The 19,089-nt window shown below is 40.5% G+C and overlaps 1 protein-coding gene across 2 annotated transcripts in view; it reads left to right on the forward strand.

The window, feature by feature from the left end:
• Positions 1 to 19,089, forward strand: part of TBC1D32 (TBC1 domain family member 32) — a 333,094-nt gene that overhangs the window by 192,809 nt on the left and 121,196 nt on the right. For both annotated transcript variants that reach the window (XM_063443466.1, XM_063443467.1), the window contains 2 exons: positions 7,419 to 7,541; positions 13,240 to 13,348. In XM_063443466.1, the coding sequence (XP_063299536.1) occupies positions 7,419 to 7,541; positions 13,240 to 13,348 (232 nt within the window). The remainder of the gene's footprint in view (positions 1 to 7,418; positions 7,542 to 13,239; positions 13,349 to 19,089) is intronic.

A 19,089-nucleotide genomic window follows, 5' to 3' on the forward strand; every position in this document is an offset into this window, starting at 1 on the left:
TCAGATAGTTTGATTGTTGGTAATACTCACATAGTTGCGTATGGACACAATTTTCTAAGATTTTTGACAATACCGGGAGCAATGATATAGGGCGATATTTAGAAACCAAAGTAGTGTCACCACTTTTATGGATAGGCACTACTCTCGCAGTCTTCCAAAGTTTGGGTATGTATCCAGACACCAAGGATTCGTTAATTAGAGTTGCGATGGGTTTAGCAATTGCCGGCGCACTGAGCTTCTACAGCATTGCTGGGATTTGGTCAGGTCCGGACTGGTTTTTAATTTTTAGATTATTAAGATGTTTTTCAATGACACGAACAGTTACAGGTCTAAAAATGAACTTGTCTATATTGGGACTTTGCAAAAATTTAGTGAGACCTCATCCACATTTGTAGTTTCAGGATGCGTGCCATTTATTAGCTTGGCAATCAGGGCAGTAGAGCATCTGACAAAATAATTGTTAAAGGCATTTGCTACATCTAAGGGAAGACAGTGGAGGGTTGGGAGTGGATTGGGGGAGTTTGTAGTTTATTTATGACTTTCCAAAAGTTTCTAGAGTTTGAGATGTTAATGTTCAGATTTTCATAGAAATATTGGGCCTTGGCCAATTTTGTTTGTTTTGTTTTGTGCTATACGCTGATCAAATTCCAAAATCATTCTAATTTTAAAAACTGAAAATAGTCTGTTCTTATATATGACACTGTGGCTTCACAAGATAGTGACAAGGGTATATTGGGGCTATCATTGCACTCAGAAGATGTAGCTGAACACAATATGGGGATTTTCACTGAAGAAACACATCAGGTTTAAAAAATACTCATTGAAGAAACCTAGCTATATGTATTTAAAAAATCAGGAAGAACAAGTTTTTACTTCAAGATTGGCAGTTGAATGGCTAAATAATAAGTGTCAAAATATCCTGTGATGTCTACCTTATATAAATATATACTTTTCTGTGGCATTTGTGATTTTTTGTTACGGCTATTAAAAGAACACTGTAGTACCGTGTTGGGAATAGTAAAGTAAAGTAGAGTGCATTAGGACTTCCACATAGGAAAACATTGAATCAATGCTTTCCTATAAGGATTTAGAATACACTAAAAGTCCTCATGCAAAGCGAGTCAAACTCCCTGAAAGGCCAGGACAGCCTCTAAAGGCAGAATTAACCCTTCAGTGTAACATTACAGTTTATCTGAAACTGCAATTAATTGCTTTTTTAAGCTGCACTAGTTATGCACCTATTATTATTTCCATAGGAAAGCAAGAACGAAAGGCAAGGTCAGAGATAGATACAGTTGCAAGAAAAAGTATTTGAACCCTTTGGAATGATAAGGATTTCTGCACAAATTGGTCATAAAATGTGATCTGATCATCATCTAAGTCACAACAATAGACAATCACAGTCTGCTTAAACTAATAACACACAAGGAATGAAATGTTGCCATGTTTTTATTGAACACACCATGTAAACATTCACAGTGCAGGTGGAAAAAGTATGTGAACCCCTAGACTAATGACATCTCCAAGAGCTAATTGGAGTGAGATGTCAGCCAACTGGAGTCCAATCGATGAGATTGGAGGTGTTGGTTACAGCTGCCCTATAAAAAACACACACCTGTTCTGGGTTTGCTTTTCACAAGAGGCATTGCCTGATGTGAATGATGCCTCGCACAAAAGAGCTCTCAGAAGACCTACGATTAAGAATTGTTGACTTGCATAAAGCTGGAAAGGGTTATAAAAGTATCTCCAAAAACATTGCTGTTCATCAGTCCACGGTAAGACAAATTGTCTATAAATGGAGAAAGTTCAGCACTGCTGCTACTCTCCCTAGGAGTGGCCATCCTGTAAACATGACTGCAAGAGCACAGTGCAGACTGCTCAAGGAGGTGAAGAAGAATCCTAGAGTGTCAGCTAAAGACTTACAAAAGTCACTGGCAAATGCTAACATCCCTGTTAGCGAATCTGCAATACGTAAAACACTAAAAAAGAATGGATTTCATGGGAGGATACCACAGAGGAAGCCACTGCTGTCCAAACAAAACATTGCTGCATGTTTACAGTTTGCACAAGAGCACCTGGATGTTCCACAGCAGTACTGGCAAAATATTCTGTGGACAGATGAAACCAAAGTTGAGTTGTTTGGAAGAAACACACAACACTATGTGTGGCGAAAAAGAGGCACAGCACACAAACACCAAAACCTCATCCCAACTGTGAAGTATGGTGGTGGGGGCATCATGGTTTGGGGCATCAGGGGGCATGGGGCATCAGGGCCTGGACGGATTGCTATCATCAAAGTAAAAATGAATTCCCAAGTTTATCAAGACATTTTGCAGGAGAACTTAATGCCATCTGTCTACCAGCTGAAGCTCAACAGAAGTTGGGTGTTGCAACAGGACAATGACCCAAAGCATAGAAGTAAATCAACAACAGAATTGCTTAAACAGAAGAAAATACGCCTTCTGAAGTGGCCCAGTCAGAGTCCTGACCTCAACCCGATTGAGATGCTGTGGCATGACCTCAAGAAAGCGATTCACACCAGACATCCCAAGAATGTTGCTGAACTGAAACAGTTCAGTAAAGAAGAATGGTCAAGAATTACTCCTGACCGTTGTGCACGTTTGATCTGCAACTACAGGAAACGTTTGGTTTAAGTTATTGCTGCCAAAGGAGGTTCGACCAGTTATTAAATCCAAGGGTTCACATACTTTTTTCCACCTGCACTGTGAATGTTTACATGGTGTGTTCAATAAAAACATGGCAACATTTCATTCTTTGTGTGTTATTAGTTTAAGCAGACTGTGATTGTCTATTGTTGTGACTTAGATGATGATCAGATCACATTTTATGACCAATTTGTGCAGAAATCCATATCATTCCAAAGGGTTCACATACTTTTTCTTGCAACTGTAAATGGTCAAATCCCTGGAACTAACCCTTAAATGTGCTAAAGCAACCCATAATAAATAATTATAAAACATAGAAGTCTAATGACTATCAATACAATAAAATAAAGGGTGTTCGGGGGGTTTGCTAAAAGGTAGAAAATGTGTATAGTACCTGGGACCATGGAGGGTAATCCTTAAATAATCTATAGAATCAAAATAACAAATAGGTGCTAATCATATTTCTACACGTCTCCAACCCCCATCACACAGTGCCAAAATAGTGTCAGACCCCTTCCCCCTTGCTAACAATATAGATTTTCATTGAGAATGCTTTCCTATGGACTGGCTGAATGCGCTCGCGGCTCTTGCCACGCATGCACATTCAGCCGATGACATCAGAAGAGGGAGGAGAGTCCCAGCGCTGAGGGAGCCCGGCGCTGGAGAAAGGTAAGGGATTAACCCCCTTCCTCACCCTAGAGCCAGACGGGAGGGGGGCACCCTCAGGGCATTATAGTGCCAGGAAAACGAGTTTGTTTTCCTAGCACTATAGTGGTCCTTTAAGTGAAAAAAAAAAAAAAAAGCTTCATCCTTAAGGTGTTAAAGCACAAACATTGATTGTGTCCTTACAAAACAAGCAAACTAAAGCTGTGTCTTTAAGTGGTTAACAACCTAATCTATAGAACATTATTTGCAAGTGCTTGGTAAACATTTGTGAATTGTAAGTATTACAATTCAAAAGATGTCTGCTATGAAAATGTTTGAAACTTACTTACCCATCTAATGCCACTGCTGTGCTTATTAAATAATCACCACACCAATCTGCAGAATTCACATTTAGCTTAATAATTTCTGCTTAGACCCAACACTTTCCCTTCTAGTCTGTTATGAATTGTAGTCAGTCAATTTCGATATAGTTCATGCCTATCTAAGCATTCTTGTTTATGGACTTTGGAAGATGTAAAAATCTAAATCAGAAGGCACAGAGGCAAGAAATACTGCAAATTCATTTTCATCTGGACGCCTTGCATTTTTACGTGTTTTTTCCAGTTTCCAATCTGCCTGCATGCCAAGTTGAATATTAGTCTATCTAGCAGCTGACCTCTTCATTTGCAAACATAAAACTGCAAAACAAGCTGTGTAGAGAGAAAAAAATAAAATAAAAAAAAATATATATATATATATATATATGTATGTAGAGAGAGAGAGATACTATAATCTGACTGTATGTAACAAATGCTCATCATTCACAAAAAAAACAGTCTTAAGCTAAGTGTTTAATTTTAATATATCCTGTTGTTAACGATAAAGCCTATTGGGGTATAAATATTTCAGATTTGTCTACTGTAGCTTTAAATAGGGTCCTTACTCATCTGTTTCCTAAAAAAAATCCCTTTAGGGTTGGCATCCCATACTGCTTTGTTAAAGTCTTTATGGCTTTCTGCATTCAGAGTTACAAGAGGAAATTAGCATGCACACATGTGCTGTTAATATTGATATTACAGATTTATGAGAGAGATCGAGATAGAAGCTGTAATCTGGTCCAAGGCCAAATTAGAGACTTGGAAGTATAGCCACACATCACTAATACTGCCTGGATTTTTCTTTAAACTAACTGAACTATTTCAGGAATGATTTTGCATGGCTGTTTCCCAGGCTAATAGTTGTAATATTGCCAGAAAATAAGAGAGAATAAGGAATGTAACAGGAATAAAGAGCAGAAATAGAAGGTAACAACAAATGGCAAATAAAAAAGGAGGAAAAAGGGGGTCACGTGAGATAACAAAAATGAGAACTGAGCTTTCTAAACTAGAAGGCTGAAAATTGAATTGCACTTGGCAAAAACTGCGGTGCTCGTAAAACACTTGTTATGGGCAATGCTATAGAAAGATGAGCATTTTGTAGTCTAGTGAAAACTCACTGCATTAGCTGCGTAAAAAAAACCCAACAACCTAAGGGATTAGCAGCAAGTTTTAGAAATTAAAATATGTGAGGGTTTGTTATAACAAAAACCCTCACATATTTAATTTTTTTACATTTCTAGATTTAAGAGACATTTCATACAAATTATAATAATGTTATATTTTGTATGAAATGTCTATTAAATCTAGAATCATGTATAAATGCACAGCTTGATAGCAGTTTGGTGCATATCTGGGAACTTGCTGTATTGCATTCCAGGGTTTGGCAGTTGGTAGCTGGGGCTCCAGATTAAAGGGAGTTTGTCAGCACCCAGGATTTTTAAGCTTGTATCCCTTTACATAACAAACATGTATTTGTGAGGTGTGAAAATTAAAATCAAATGTAGAAATCCATACCTCTAAGGGCTCCTCTTAGTCTTTTCTCTATCATGGCTATAAGCACTTTGGATTTGGCAGGCATCATAGAGAAAATATACAGAGAAAGAAATAACTTTAATAATGTTTCCATGTCTCCTTCTTATTTGCAATGTTTGGCCTACCTTTGCTTTGTCTGAAATTGATTATTTACTAAATTTGCAATATAATTTAAAAACTCAACTTGTAGATGATTTTCAACGTTTTATTCAATGGTACACAGTCCAGGGAAGTGACAATTCCCATTTAAACTCTAGTTCCGTGGGCAAGGAGAGGCTAGATTTGCACACTTATTGCCTAGCACTGCTCTTAAACACGAAGCATGCCTAGTTAATGTGGCACTCATACATTTACAAATAACCTCACCTTTCCTGCCTCCATTTTCACATGCTAATATTTTGACCATATTCCATCTTTTGCCAGGACTCAACCTTATCGTTTCTGCACATTAGATCTTCATACATAGGAAGGTTTTATCTGTAATTGTGTTGGCTGAAAATGTTTAGATCCCCTTACTCAAAGCCTGATCAAGTCTTATTTGCATCACAGGTGAACTCTAAGCACTACATCTGTTTAACAACAGAACCAGCTTATTGACATTCAGTAGTAGTAGATCCTTCAAGCTTTGAAAATTTTCGAAAGATTAGAATTGTTTTTAACAAAGGCGATAGATGCCTTTCTTGTTAAGCAGCTTGTGTGCATTAAACATGAATATGTAATCAGCAGGCTTATTACTTTTCTACCCTGGAAACCCTGAGAAACATGCTCAATTAAATCAAGCTTTCACATTTTTAGAACAGTTTTTAAATTGCTTTTTGACTAATGAATAGTTGTAAAGATGAAGACTGTGATATTTACAACCTGTAGAAGCATTTTATAATATTGACATGTGTATATGGTTTATGAACATCTATACATTTACAGAAATGTAAACAGTGTTTCAGTTATTTCACTATCAAGTTATTACACTTTAAATATATTGTTTTTGTGGGTATGTGCTTTAAACTGTTTTTTTCTTAATTTTATTATTTGATATATTATATGTTGACAGTATGTAAAAATATTTTGTTAACTACAGACTTCACTTTAAAGGGACACTATAGTCACCAGAACAACTACAGCTTATTGAATTTGTTCTGGTGAGTAGAATCATTACCTTTAGGCTTTTTGCTGTAAACACGGTCTTTTCAGAGAAAATGCAGTGTTTACATTACAGCCTAGTGGTAACTTCACTGGCCACTCCTCAGAAAGCTGTTAGAGATCCTGCCTAAAATGCATCCAAACATTGTGTGTTCACCCTCTGCATGCAGACATTGAACTTTCCTCATAGAGATTCATTGATTTAGTTCATCTATATGAGGAGATGCTGATTGGCCAAGGCTGTGTTTGAATTGTGCTGGCTCTGCCCCTGATCTGCCTCTTTGTCAGTCTCAGCCTATCCTATGGGGAAGCATTGTGATGGGATCAGGCTACCACTTCTGCAGATGTCAGCAGGCAGTGGGCAGGTCTGTAGGAAACAGGGACAAAGTAAGCAGCTGCAGACTTGAATACAAGTAAGATTTTACTATATTTAGGGAAGCATGAGGGGACCAGGGTGGCTAGATGGTGGTTTTAACCCTATAGGGTCAGGAATACATGTTTTGTGTTCCTGACCCTATAGTGTTCCTTTAAATAAGTAGCTTCGCATTAAGAACATTTAGTGAAAAAGATAAGTATTTTTTTCATTCTGGTTAATGAAAGGGGCGCTACTGATAGGCTTGCGTGTCAGCTAAAACTATATGGAAGTGGAGGGGGGAGATGACGAGTGCTGGACTGAAGACTTTGGGGTGAAACTGTGAATTGAAATTAGGATGAAAATTGTCACATTTGAGGAGGTGGGCAATTACTGTGCAGGGATACAATAGTCAAATAGGGAGTTTAGTAACAGACAGAAGGACAAACTAACTTATGTGTATCCTCACTGTGTGTCCTCTTCCTCTACTGCAGGCTGTTTTGCTTCCTTTAGCTCAGCGCAGTCACTGTGCTTAGTGGCAAAGTAGAAAAGGCATTTTCTGAAAGTGGGAAGGCACTGCTAAAGGTGCAAGATTATGATTCAGAAAGCTGCAAACTGATTTTGAGCTCAAAATCAATCATATGCATTAAAGTTGTATTGGTACCTATACTGTCCCTTTAAAATGTTTGCTTTTTTCCCCACTAGGTTGTTAAGCGTTTTATGCTGTAACCTCGATACATTACTGCTTTTGGAATCACAGTATAAAGTGTCAGATGTGCTCCTAAATTCTCAAAAGGAAAATGCTCTGGAATCCTCTACAGGTGTAGAGTAAGTCACTAAAAATGAAATGTATATGTAACAGTTTTTCCAAAATATTTTTTTTTAGGATCTGTTTGATAATTTAAAATCATTTATGTTTCTAAATGTGCAACATTGCCCACAATATGAAATTGCATGCCATTTGTTCTGTTTCATTTTTGTTTTATTTATTAAGATTTAAAAAAAAAAAAGAAAACAAAATTGTGAGACAATGTTAAAACAAATATAGCATTACTGATCGGTTTAAATATGGTCTTTATTATTATTGGTATGAAGTGAAAGAGACAGTAACTACAAACAATAATTTTACATAACAGTGAGACCATGTCAGATTAATATAGTTATACATATTGGTCTGGTAAAAACTTCAGTCTAACATAACATTATGATGGTTCAATATACTAAGCTCAATCAAGTTATCCTTAACACATTAATGCACTACATTAAACATTATATATTGAATGTGCCAGTGCAGTGTGCCCAGCACTGGTAAAGTAAAGCACTTACCAAATGTACTGTAGTCAAACCCAGGCTTGCTGGGGCTTGCTAGAACTTGCTAGAACAAGAGAATGTGCCATCTGGCAGCATAGTGTAGCAGGCGTAACAAAGCAAGACCAGCAAAAAGTGGAGCTTGTTTTGTAGTATATTGAAACCTAATCCAGATTTGGTAGAGCACATGGTTTATATCTAGCATACACAGACACATGCACACACTCACACTCACACATATGTATATATACATATACAACAATATACATATAAATACACCCAAAAGCCCACATATATGTACCTGCACACCTACATATACATCCACACACAAGCACCAATACATGTACCTATAAACATACAAATGGGCCTACACATACATTGACCCATATAGGTGTATATGTACACATACACCTATTCATATATACAAATGTGTATACACACTTATACCTACACACACAAATATATATATATATATATATATATATGCATACCCATGCACATGAACTCATATACACAAATAAAAATGCACAGTCACAAATATAAGCATACATGCATAAGAGTATGGGAAAGCATTGATCTATACATAGTACTTTGTATATAGATAGAAAATCCACAAAGCAGGTAATTCTGGAAGCCCATAATTACAGGAATGGGAACTCTCACAGAACAGATCTCAGGACTGGTAGAAAATACCAAGGGAACTGGCTAGTCAGTATAGTTTACTCTGAACCCAGAAGAACACTCTGTCGTTAATACAGAATACTTTGTGTCAAATGCAACAAGTGTTATGATCTTTTTTGATCCTCACAGTGGCTAGTATACAGACATAGCAAGTACTACTGCTCTGCATAAACAGGGCCGGACTGGGGATACAAAGCAGCCCTGGAAAAAAAATCTATGCCAGCCCCATAAGTCATTGTGCTATGTAGGGTGTATATATATATATATATATATATATATATGCAATTGAAATAGTTGGCTGCACTCTCGGATTTCCTTAAAACGTAACTTTTATTTAAATATTTAAGAGAAGATCAACGTTTCATCCCCTCTTGTGGACTTTCATCAGGATCATGATGAAAGTCCACAAGAGGGACTGAAACGTTGATCTTCTCTTAAATATTTCAATAAGTTACGTTTTAAGGAAATCTGGGAGTGCAGCCAACTGTTTCAATTGCCTGGATACTGGAACCCAGGTAATGCACCCGGTCACACAACTTTGAAGCCTGAGTGCAAGGTACAACAGCTTTTATATATATACATTTCTTCTTCTAATTCAAAATATTAGTTATTTCAGGGTAATTAAATTATACAGTAAGGCATACGCACATGCAGACACAGACAATCTTACTGATGCACACAAATAGGCTCATTGACAGACACTCTCAATGACACACACAGACAAAGTTACCGGCACACACACAAATTTAGTACAGACAAACTCTGATACACACACAAGCTTACTACAGACAAGCTTACTGTCACACACACATGCTCACTACAGACAAGCTCACTGATGCGCCTACACTCTCCACACACACACAAACTCACTAGCAGGCGCACACACACAGAGGCTCCCTCACTAGCAGATGCGCGCGCACACACACACACACACACACACACACACAGAAGCTCGCTCACTCACTAGCAGATGCACACACACAAAGGCAGATAGTCACTGACACCGAGGCAAACATCCACACATACAGAGACAGGCAGACAGTCACTGACACTGAGGCAAACATCCACACATACAGAGACAGGCAGACCGTCACACACACAGGCAGACTGTCACACACACACAGTCACACACACATGCAGACCGTCACACACACAGGCAGACAGTCACAGGCAGACAGTCACACACACAGGCAGACAGTGTCACACACACAGGCAGGCAGAGTCTCACACACACAGGCAGACAGTCACACACACAGGCAGATAAAGCCACGCACACGCAGACAGTCACACGCAGGCAGTCACACACACACCCAGGCAGACACATGCGCAGGCAGACACACACACGCGTAGGCAGTCACACACGCACAGTCACACACACACAGGCAGTCACACACAGACACACTGACCTGCTTCTTACCTCCACATACCTTGGAGCTCCTGGAGGCTGGTTGTTGGGGAAGCAAGGACTCCTTCCTGCTTCTCATGCTGCAGTCAGCCAGGCCTCCGCCGCACAGCAAGCTCCGCCGCACGCTAAGCCCCGCTCCCGCCGCACACTAGGCTCCGCCCCACCGCAATTTTTTTTTTTTTAATGATCCCGGACGGCCATGTGTGAGCTGTGCCGGCCGCCTGGCTCCCCCTGCTACCATGGGACCCTGTGCGGCCACACAGCTCACACATGGCCGGCCGGGGTCACAGGAGCCTGATCACTGAATGGGGCTGTCAGCCCAGCCCCAGGTGCCGCGGCTCACCGGGAAATTTCCCGGTATCCCGTTGGGCCAGTTCGGCCCTGTGCATAAACATAGGGCTGTATCTTTCATCATTACTCCCATCCCCTCCATTCAATCCACCACACCCAGTCCAAACTTACCTACTCTCCCCCCATCCAACTAAGTCACTTAGGTGGTACTTTATGTTTACTTATGTTTGGTGATTTTTTTAGTTTCATGTTTCCAATAAAGGTATACATTGTATATGATATTTTTATTCATTATGGATCCTTCTGTGTCCTCTTGGCTTTAGGTCACTTGGACATTTTTGTACTTATTCATGTGGAATTAAAGGGTTATCCCCTAAGTTCGGATGTCTATACACACCATATAAGTCTCTTTTTGGAATTTTCTTATTTTGAAATATAGTTATGCTGCTGTAGACAATTTCTGCCTAACGTTTATGTTTTCAATTTTTCTAGTATAGTTGTATTCTTCTCACAGTTCTATGTGATTTTTTTTTTTTCTGCTCACACTAAATGGAAAATGGAAAAAGCTGGACCAGAGCTTAATCCTTAAATCCTAATGCATCCAATTTCTCTTTTCAATGCTGCTAGGTATTCTGTGAGCTGAGATTTATACCATTATTCCCTCAATTAAATTCAACCCTTAATTCATTGATAAAGCAAGTTCAATTCATGTTAAGATTGAACCGTTTAAATCACAGTGACTTAGGGAAGGTAGTTTACTTTTTTTTTTTTTACATTTTCTATTTAACATTTCTATGCCATACTGTTACTGGATTGAATGATACCTCAATGACGATGCATTTTAAATTACTTCAATTTATAACAGTCATTTTGCTGTTTCAACATCACAATCCTCCCATGTTTGCCAATACGTGTTTATAGTGGCATAATGAGAAGTCTGCTTCGTGCTATGCATTCTCTGAGAAATCAAAATGACTTTTTCATTATTTTGATGTTAATGGTCACAATTTTTAATCAGTACTTCGATTTCATTCAGGTGAATGGTTAAAAAGACATGTATTGGAGAATGAAGAGGGGGTGCTATGGGGAAAGCTAGATAATAAGTAATCTGTGATCTGACATCACAAAATCAAGGTATTGTATTTTCATCACAATCAAGGGTTTACTGCAGATCATTGTCTATAAACCGCACAATTCTGTGATAACTTCTATAAAATATATTTTTTATAATGCACTTCATTTTTGCCATTAGTAACTTTGTCCAGCACTAGTTTGAATGGACTAATGCAATGGAATGTGGAGAAAATAGGAAACGGCCTGCATGGGTATGAGAGGGGCGTGAAGCCAGAGGAATGTTTAATACATATGTGTTTGTGGCTGTTTGGGATTATTTGCCTCCCTTTAAAAAAATAAAAAGTTAAAGTCCTCTTTCATCCATTGCTGCAGCTGCTAGATCATAACTTGGATGATCACCAGCTCATTCCAATGTTTATCCATTGAGAGGCATTTGGGACAGCAGTCATTGTGCTGTACTACCTAGATCCTGTTCATAGTAAAACAATATTCTGATGCTTCGCTATGATAAAGTTTAGCTGTATTCTCCCAGCATGTATGATGATTGTTACGGCAAGGGTGCACAATTTACTACTGCACTATGGAATATTGTCCTTTAATGTAATTTGTGTAGTGCATTAAGGACCTGCCGGCCTGGCAGAGATGGTATTGTCAATGTCAAAAGGGGTTAATTTGATTGTATGGAGGTCAAAAGCGGTTACATCTTTTGAAGCTGGGACCCCTACAGCGGTCAGATGACAGAAGGGGTAGTGTGAATGGAAATGTGATTTACCATATGGATGTGAATTAATCAAGGCTCTGCAGGTTGTGTATTGTACACTTTTAAAAGCCTGAATGTCTAGCTGGCTTCAGCCATTTGGCTGTACCTTGTAATTGATGAGCCAATCTCTGTGATATATTAATGGCCATTAGCCTTGTTCCAGTATCATATGCAAAGGAAGGAAAAAACATTTATATTTACCCCACAGAATAATAATTAAGCCTCATTTTTGTTATATTTGGAATGTGACAAGCGCCATCTTCTAAACAAGCCCAAACATGAGTGGCCTAACTTGACCATAGGGGAAGGAATAGTGATGTCCGCCATATTGGGTCACAAATATGGCATACAACATCTCTATAGAATGGGAAAAAATAAAAAATTCACAGATGCAATTATTATTTCTGTGGCAGGATCATAAGAGAAGATAGAGCCAAATGTTTCCATTTGGATTAATGTGTATCTGGACACAAGGGGGTGATGACTTAGTGTCTCTATAGACACACCTTAACTGGGTGAGGCATGGTAATCAACAGGGTATATCTCTAATGAGACTGAAGTGGGCAGAGTACTTGGTTAGGGTCAATATCTAATTTTGAAGAAAGTCGCCATCTTTCCTACCAGAGACCCCCTGGGGCAGAAGTCTTACTTTGAAGAGCTGATTTGCTTATTTGCTATATTTAGAAGAAGAAAAACTGCCACAACAAGAGGTACAAAGGTTGAGAGGGTAGTGGGTGCATGGAATAGCCTTCCAGCTGAAGTGGGGTAGAGGTTAACACCGTGAAGGAGTTTAAGCATGTGTGGGATAGACATAATGCTACCCTAGCTATAAGATAAGGCCAGTGACTAATGAAAGTATTTAGAAAATTGGTCAGACTAGATGGGCCGAATGGTTCTTATCTGCCCTCACACTCTATGTTTTTAAACTCTTATATCAGTATTATTTAACTTTTATATTTTGTTTATAAGCAAGATCATAAGGCTATCCCACTTTCTTTTCATTGCAGGAAGTTTATCATTGATGCTCTGTCAGTTGAGCGGAACCATACCCTTGTCCGAATGAATGTCATTGGGGGCCCCCATGAACGCATTTTGCCTCCCAGAGCTTTGCTTCAGGTAACCATAATTTATTACTAAATCCTTTACATTTGTGCAGGCAGTACATCTATATCAGCTGATTATACTATAGTAGAGGAGGTAGACTGTTAGTTGTTAGTACTTGGAAAAATAAATATTTTCCATCCAAATGCATACACACAAAATAATTAGTCAGCAGTGATATTATCTCTGGTGGACTAACAAAGGATTACATAAAGACACCTTTCTGTGCAGACATGTCACTGCATGGGAACTTGCAGTGATTGTGGTTCCTAAAAGTTGACTCAGGACTTAAAATGGGATAATTTTGGTATCTGTTGATTGTAATCCTTTAAAAAGACACTCTAGGCCAGGTATAGGCTACCTTCTGCACTGCAGATGTTTTGGACTACATCTCCCTTGATGCTTTGCCAGCATTATGGGTGGAAGTGCATTAGGGGGGTTGTAGTCCACAACATCTGGAGTGCTGAAGGTTGCCTATCCCTGCTCTAGGCACTATACTTACTTTATCTCATTGAACTGGAGTCCCCTGGCACTGTCCCTCCATTCTATGTTTAAAAAGTTTTAAGCAGTTAGCACCGAATGAGGATACCTGAACACCCAGAGCTTGGCCCCAACAGGAGATTGGGCCAAGGCACAGTTTAAACACTTTCTTAGTCATACCAGCAATGGGCAGCAATAGACTGAGAGCTATCAGCGGACACTCTTAGCTAGTCACCGCTGCCCATTGCTGCTCAAACTAAGAGACCACTCTTAGGTCCAGCAGCAAAGAGTGAATGGGTTGATGGGGCCTCTTACATAGTTACATAGGCTGAATGGAACGCATGGAAGTAAACGGTAGAATGCAAGAGGAAGTTGTCATTGGAAGAAGTTGCACAGAAGTTCTTATTGAAACACTTTTGGCATCTGCGAACTGTAATCACAGGACAAACCACAACTGTGTGTCAATCAGGAGGAAGCGATGGGCGAAAAGCACCCTAAAAGGAACCAATCCAGGAATATGGAAGAAGGGCACAAGTTATACCATCAATGAACAGTATTGATTAGCCCTGGGAAGGGAACTGTAGGGGAGAGAGCTGTTTTTGGTGTTGACTGTTTGTTTTATGGTAATGGTCCATGAGGAAATTCTTTTAAAAGAACGAAGCACATAGGACCTGCTATTGTTTTATTTGTTTCATTTATTTGTTTTATACATGTTTTTAATTCTTTATTGCCACACCAATGCAAAGCAACTTACTGCCTACCTAGCTGGATCACTAAATCTGGTTTCTGAATTGAGTGATCAGAAGGAAAGAGGAGGCTTTGGTCCTTCACTATTATGAGGGGAGGCACTTTTGAAGCGATTTAATACTTCACATTTATGTGAGTTCTACCAATAAAGTGCCCTTTATTCCATTGTATGAAAGTATCACACTATGTTTTGGTAATTTTCCATTTCTAAAAATACAGCTGTTTTCCATTTTTATATAAAAATATATATACTTGGGGGGCGGGGCCTGACAGCCAAGATGGCAGGACGTGCTTTCTGAGGGCTCCTGCTCCTGCAGGCACAAAAACGAGCATCCTGCACACCCAAACTGGGCCAGCCATGCAGAGAGCCCACAAAACAACACAGGACCCCAACAAAATGATGCCCGTCCTGCATACGCCTGTCCCGGCCACGCGGCCTACTCTGGAGCGGAGCCTGAGGCCTGGAGGAAGCGGCCGATCCTCCGGCACAGGACCTGCTCACAAGCAGCGTTCCTACACCGCCCAGCCGCCCCCCCCCCCTGGACCGGCAGGGGATATCCCGGTCCTCGTGGGGGCTGACCACCCCTGCAACACGACCCTCTCAAGCAGAAAAACAAGCAGCCAAGCGAGACAGTGGGGGCCCGAGCAAGATGGCGGCGCGGAAGCGCCCGAAGACAAACGGCACCCTCACCACGCCACCTACGAACACCCTGGAGTTCTTCGACAGGCTATGGGCCAAACTAGGTACCAGGCTCTGCACCAAGGGACAATATCTCCGCCTGATCTGGAGAGGACTGGCGGCATGGCTTCGCCCGGCCATCCGGCGCCAACTACACAGTCACTTACCCAGGGCGGCCTCCAATCACAAAAAAAGCCGGAGACCAGAAAAAGCAACGTACCCCTTAAGCTCCGACACCCTCGCAAATACCGGAGCGAGTCCGCCAAGCCTGCCCGACACGACCGTCACCCGAGAACGCCAGAGACATCTGAACAAACATACCGGTCCCCACACGCATGGACCAGCACCGCCAGCCACATAGCCCACCGCAGACCAGCACAGCTCTCTGCCAGACATCAGCGGGGAGCCCCTCCAGACCCCGCGGGAGCCAAATCACGGCCGCAGCACCAATTTTCCCACGGCAATTGGCCCCACTATCAAGCCTCCAGAGTTGGCATTGGCTAAACCACGGACAGCACCGAAGGCGGACTATGAACCTATAGTAGCCTAAATGCCTATACATGTGGCTGAATACGAACACACGGACCTAAAGGGTCAGCTAATAACTATTGAGCACCTGTTTCATGTCATAACCAATTCAAAGTTGCCAGCTATAGAGCCTTGTTTCACAAACTGTTTTAGTTGATTTCACTACGCAAGGGCCTTAGCTTAAATGTCTCTGAGATCTCTAGTATGGGCCATACCGCACGAAATGCAACACTGAGCTGAGCCACTAGGGGGCTCCACTGTAATTCAACTAAACTAAACTCTGGCTCAACAGGTATCATGATTCACTTTTATTATTTTTAAGCTCTAGTTTTTGATTATAATTTGCTCGCTAAACTTGCCTTTCTAACTATCTTAAATAAGCCTATGACCCTACGACCTTACAGTCAAGCTCACACTTAGTTAAATGTTTAACACCCCGTTTCAATTTTGGCTTACAGCTGAGTCTTCAACTAAGATGTATTACGTGTAACATGTCTGCTTAACTTAGAATCGGGACTACCTTAAATGTTTCTGCCTAGCATCTGACACAGCATATTACCCTGCGTAGAAAACAAAAGCGTTGTTTATATATGTTATGTTTATCTCAAACTCTCTAAGCGATGTACACCTTTACTGTTCATGTCCTTACTTAAAAATTGTGTGCAAGATCTCAGGTTTACCCCTATGTTCAAACTATGCCTAACGCGCTAGAGGACTGCCTTTGGGGTACCTCATAAGCAAATGTTATAACTATGCACACTTCAAAAATAAAGAATAAAAAAATATATATATATATATATATGTACTTTATATTGTGCCCTATTCACTTACATGGGATCTGTTAAACAGCAAAAGGCAATGATGTCATAGAACAGAAAAAAATTAAGGACTATTGATAATCTAACTTAGTTACATGGCAATATAAGACTCAAGTGCATAAAGGTTTCCCACAAGTTTGTTTCTCGTGTTGATCTAAAAAGAGACAGAAAACACAATTTTTAGAATAGGATTTTTTGTAGTGTGTGTGTGTGTGTGTGTGTGTATATATACACACCATTCTAAATTGAACAAGCTCACATTTTCTAGCCTGTCTTCATAACTAAAATCTTCCATTCCCTTCGTTAATGTTGTATCTAATATTTTTTTCAGTTTCATATAATTCTTTAAAACTGCCTAAAATTTCACCACATTATTTGTATAGAACACTTTTGATTAATCCATATGCTCTAGTACACTTCTCTGCTTAACCTACATAAAGTTACAGCATTTAAGATTTGTTCTTCAAACATTTTTATATATATATATATATTTTTTGACAATTTTTATTTTCTTTTTCAGTTCAAACTTGGGATACAGTAGAAAAAGGGGAGGGGGGGGGGGGGGACATCACATAATCACGTTGTACATGTCATCCATTTTTACATAGTACATTAGTTCACATGGACATCTGTTATGGTCTCACTTGTTTCCCCCAGGTTCTGGAACCTGCTTAGATGCCTCTCTTCTATGCACCTCTGCCTTTGGTCCCTATCTAGTGTCCTCATATTTCCCTGTACTAGTTGAGTGCGTGCTCTCGTTTCTAGCGTAATGTTCTAACGTTCTGAGCCCTCCACAACTCCCAGGTAGGGTGTGGAAGGGGGAAATGGGGTTGGGGGGGTGAGTTTGGCATACCCGCTCTTCCTACCGGTTTCGTGCTGTACATATCATTCTGTGTGCTACCTTCTCTCTGTTTGTCTGCGGATTCTCTGCCTATTCTCTTTCTCCCCATAGGGACCCATTTCAATGGTCTCCCTATCGCCCCATGGGGGTCGCTTACGTTATGTCCTTATAAGTTTTTATGGAGGGCAGATACTGTGTCTTATGGGTTAGTCTCTGTCCCTGTTCTCCCTGGTCGTGTTTATGGCTTCCCACCTAAGTTTTGCTTCCTCAAACATGAGGGTGTTGCCTTGGTTTTACCTGGCCACATGTTCATAATGTAGGTTGGTAGTGATTTTGCCCATGTATGAGAATCACATCTATCCTCGAGTACGTGTTATGGACATGTGAGAAGTGGGTGTATACCCGCTCCGAGGTGTGGGATACTCCCCATGTATCATAGTAGTGGTGTAGCGAGAGGAGTTTCTGCAGCTGTTTACATTGTCTGTGGAGTGAAATAGCTCAGTGGGCTAATGCATCAGCAGAATCTGTTCTAACCCTTGGGTCGCAGGTTCAAATTCCGGCAGGGTTGACTCAGCCCTTCATCCTTCCGAGGTAGATAAAATAAGTACCATTAAATTGGGTGATAGTAACAACCCCTGGATGTTGGGCTAAGGTAACATCCCCAGGACGTACTTGGAAACCAGAGTAATCTGAATGTACCTTTCCTGGTTAAATACTTTGTTATTATTATTTTATACCTTGGGCTGTAATGTGAAACGTTAATGTCTAGTTTTGGATCCCAGACATGATTAAAGTCACCACAAATAATTGATACCCCTTGTTGTATCGTATGCAATCTTTGTAGCAGATCTCGTAGGAACGTTCCTTGCAGTGTATTGGGTGAGTACATATTAGTGATTGTATATGTCATGTTGTTAATGGTGCATTTTAGTATTAAATATCTCCCATTTGCGTCTATTTCTGTGGAGCTCATGGTAAATGCTACCTGCTTAGAGATCAGTATAGATGTCCCCTTGGACTTAGTGGGGGATGTCGCGTGGTATTGGTGTGGGTAATCTGTCACTGATGGTGAAACATAATTGTCAGTTCTGTAATGCGTGACGTCCGCATCTGTGTTTCAGAGTTCTCTATAAAGTTGGTGTCTCTTAACCGCTAGGTTTAACCCTCTTACATTTAAAGAATAGATTTTCATGGGGGTTTATACCCTATGTATTTGGTAAGGGTCATACCAAAAGGTAAGTACCAGTACGGGGGGTTCGCTCGCCCCAGCAGCATCAAGTCGAGTGACCTTCCGCTAGTAAGGGGTTGGATTCGGGCATACCTCACTCGCCAAGTTGGGGGTGGTTGGGTCATATGGGGTACATAGCAGTATTGTGGAGCCACTGGGCGTGGCCAGCTGTATGGACGTTCAGTAGGTACCTGGGAGGGGGTGTGGGTTGTCTGGTCCCAGCTAAACCGGGGGGGTCGGGGAACATGGTAATAACAGAGATAGCAAACAAAACAGAAACAACTGGTGTGCCATATTCGGCTTAAGTACCGCTTGGTACCTTTAAGGGTGGAAGTATTAGCTCCCTCCCGGTGGGGTGCATTGCATAACTTTGTCATAACATTTATCATGGCTTTTTAACAGTTAGACGATACCCCATGGTCGTTATGTCAGGAC

Source organism: Pelobates fuscus, chromosome 2, assembly GCF_036172605.1.
Source record: "Pelobates fuscus isolate aPelFus1 chromosome 2, aPelFus1.pri, whole genome shotgun sequence".
NCBI classification, from domain to species: domain Eukaryota; kingdom Metazoa; phylum Chordata; class Amphibia; order Anura; family Pelobatidae; genus Pelobates; species Pelobates fuscus.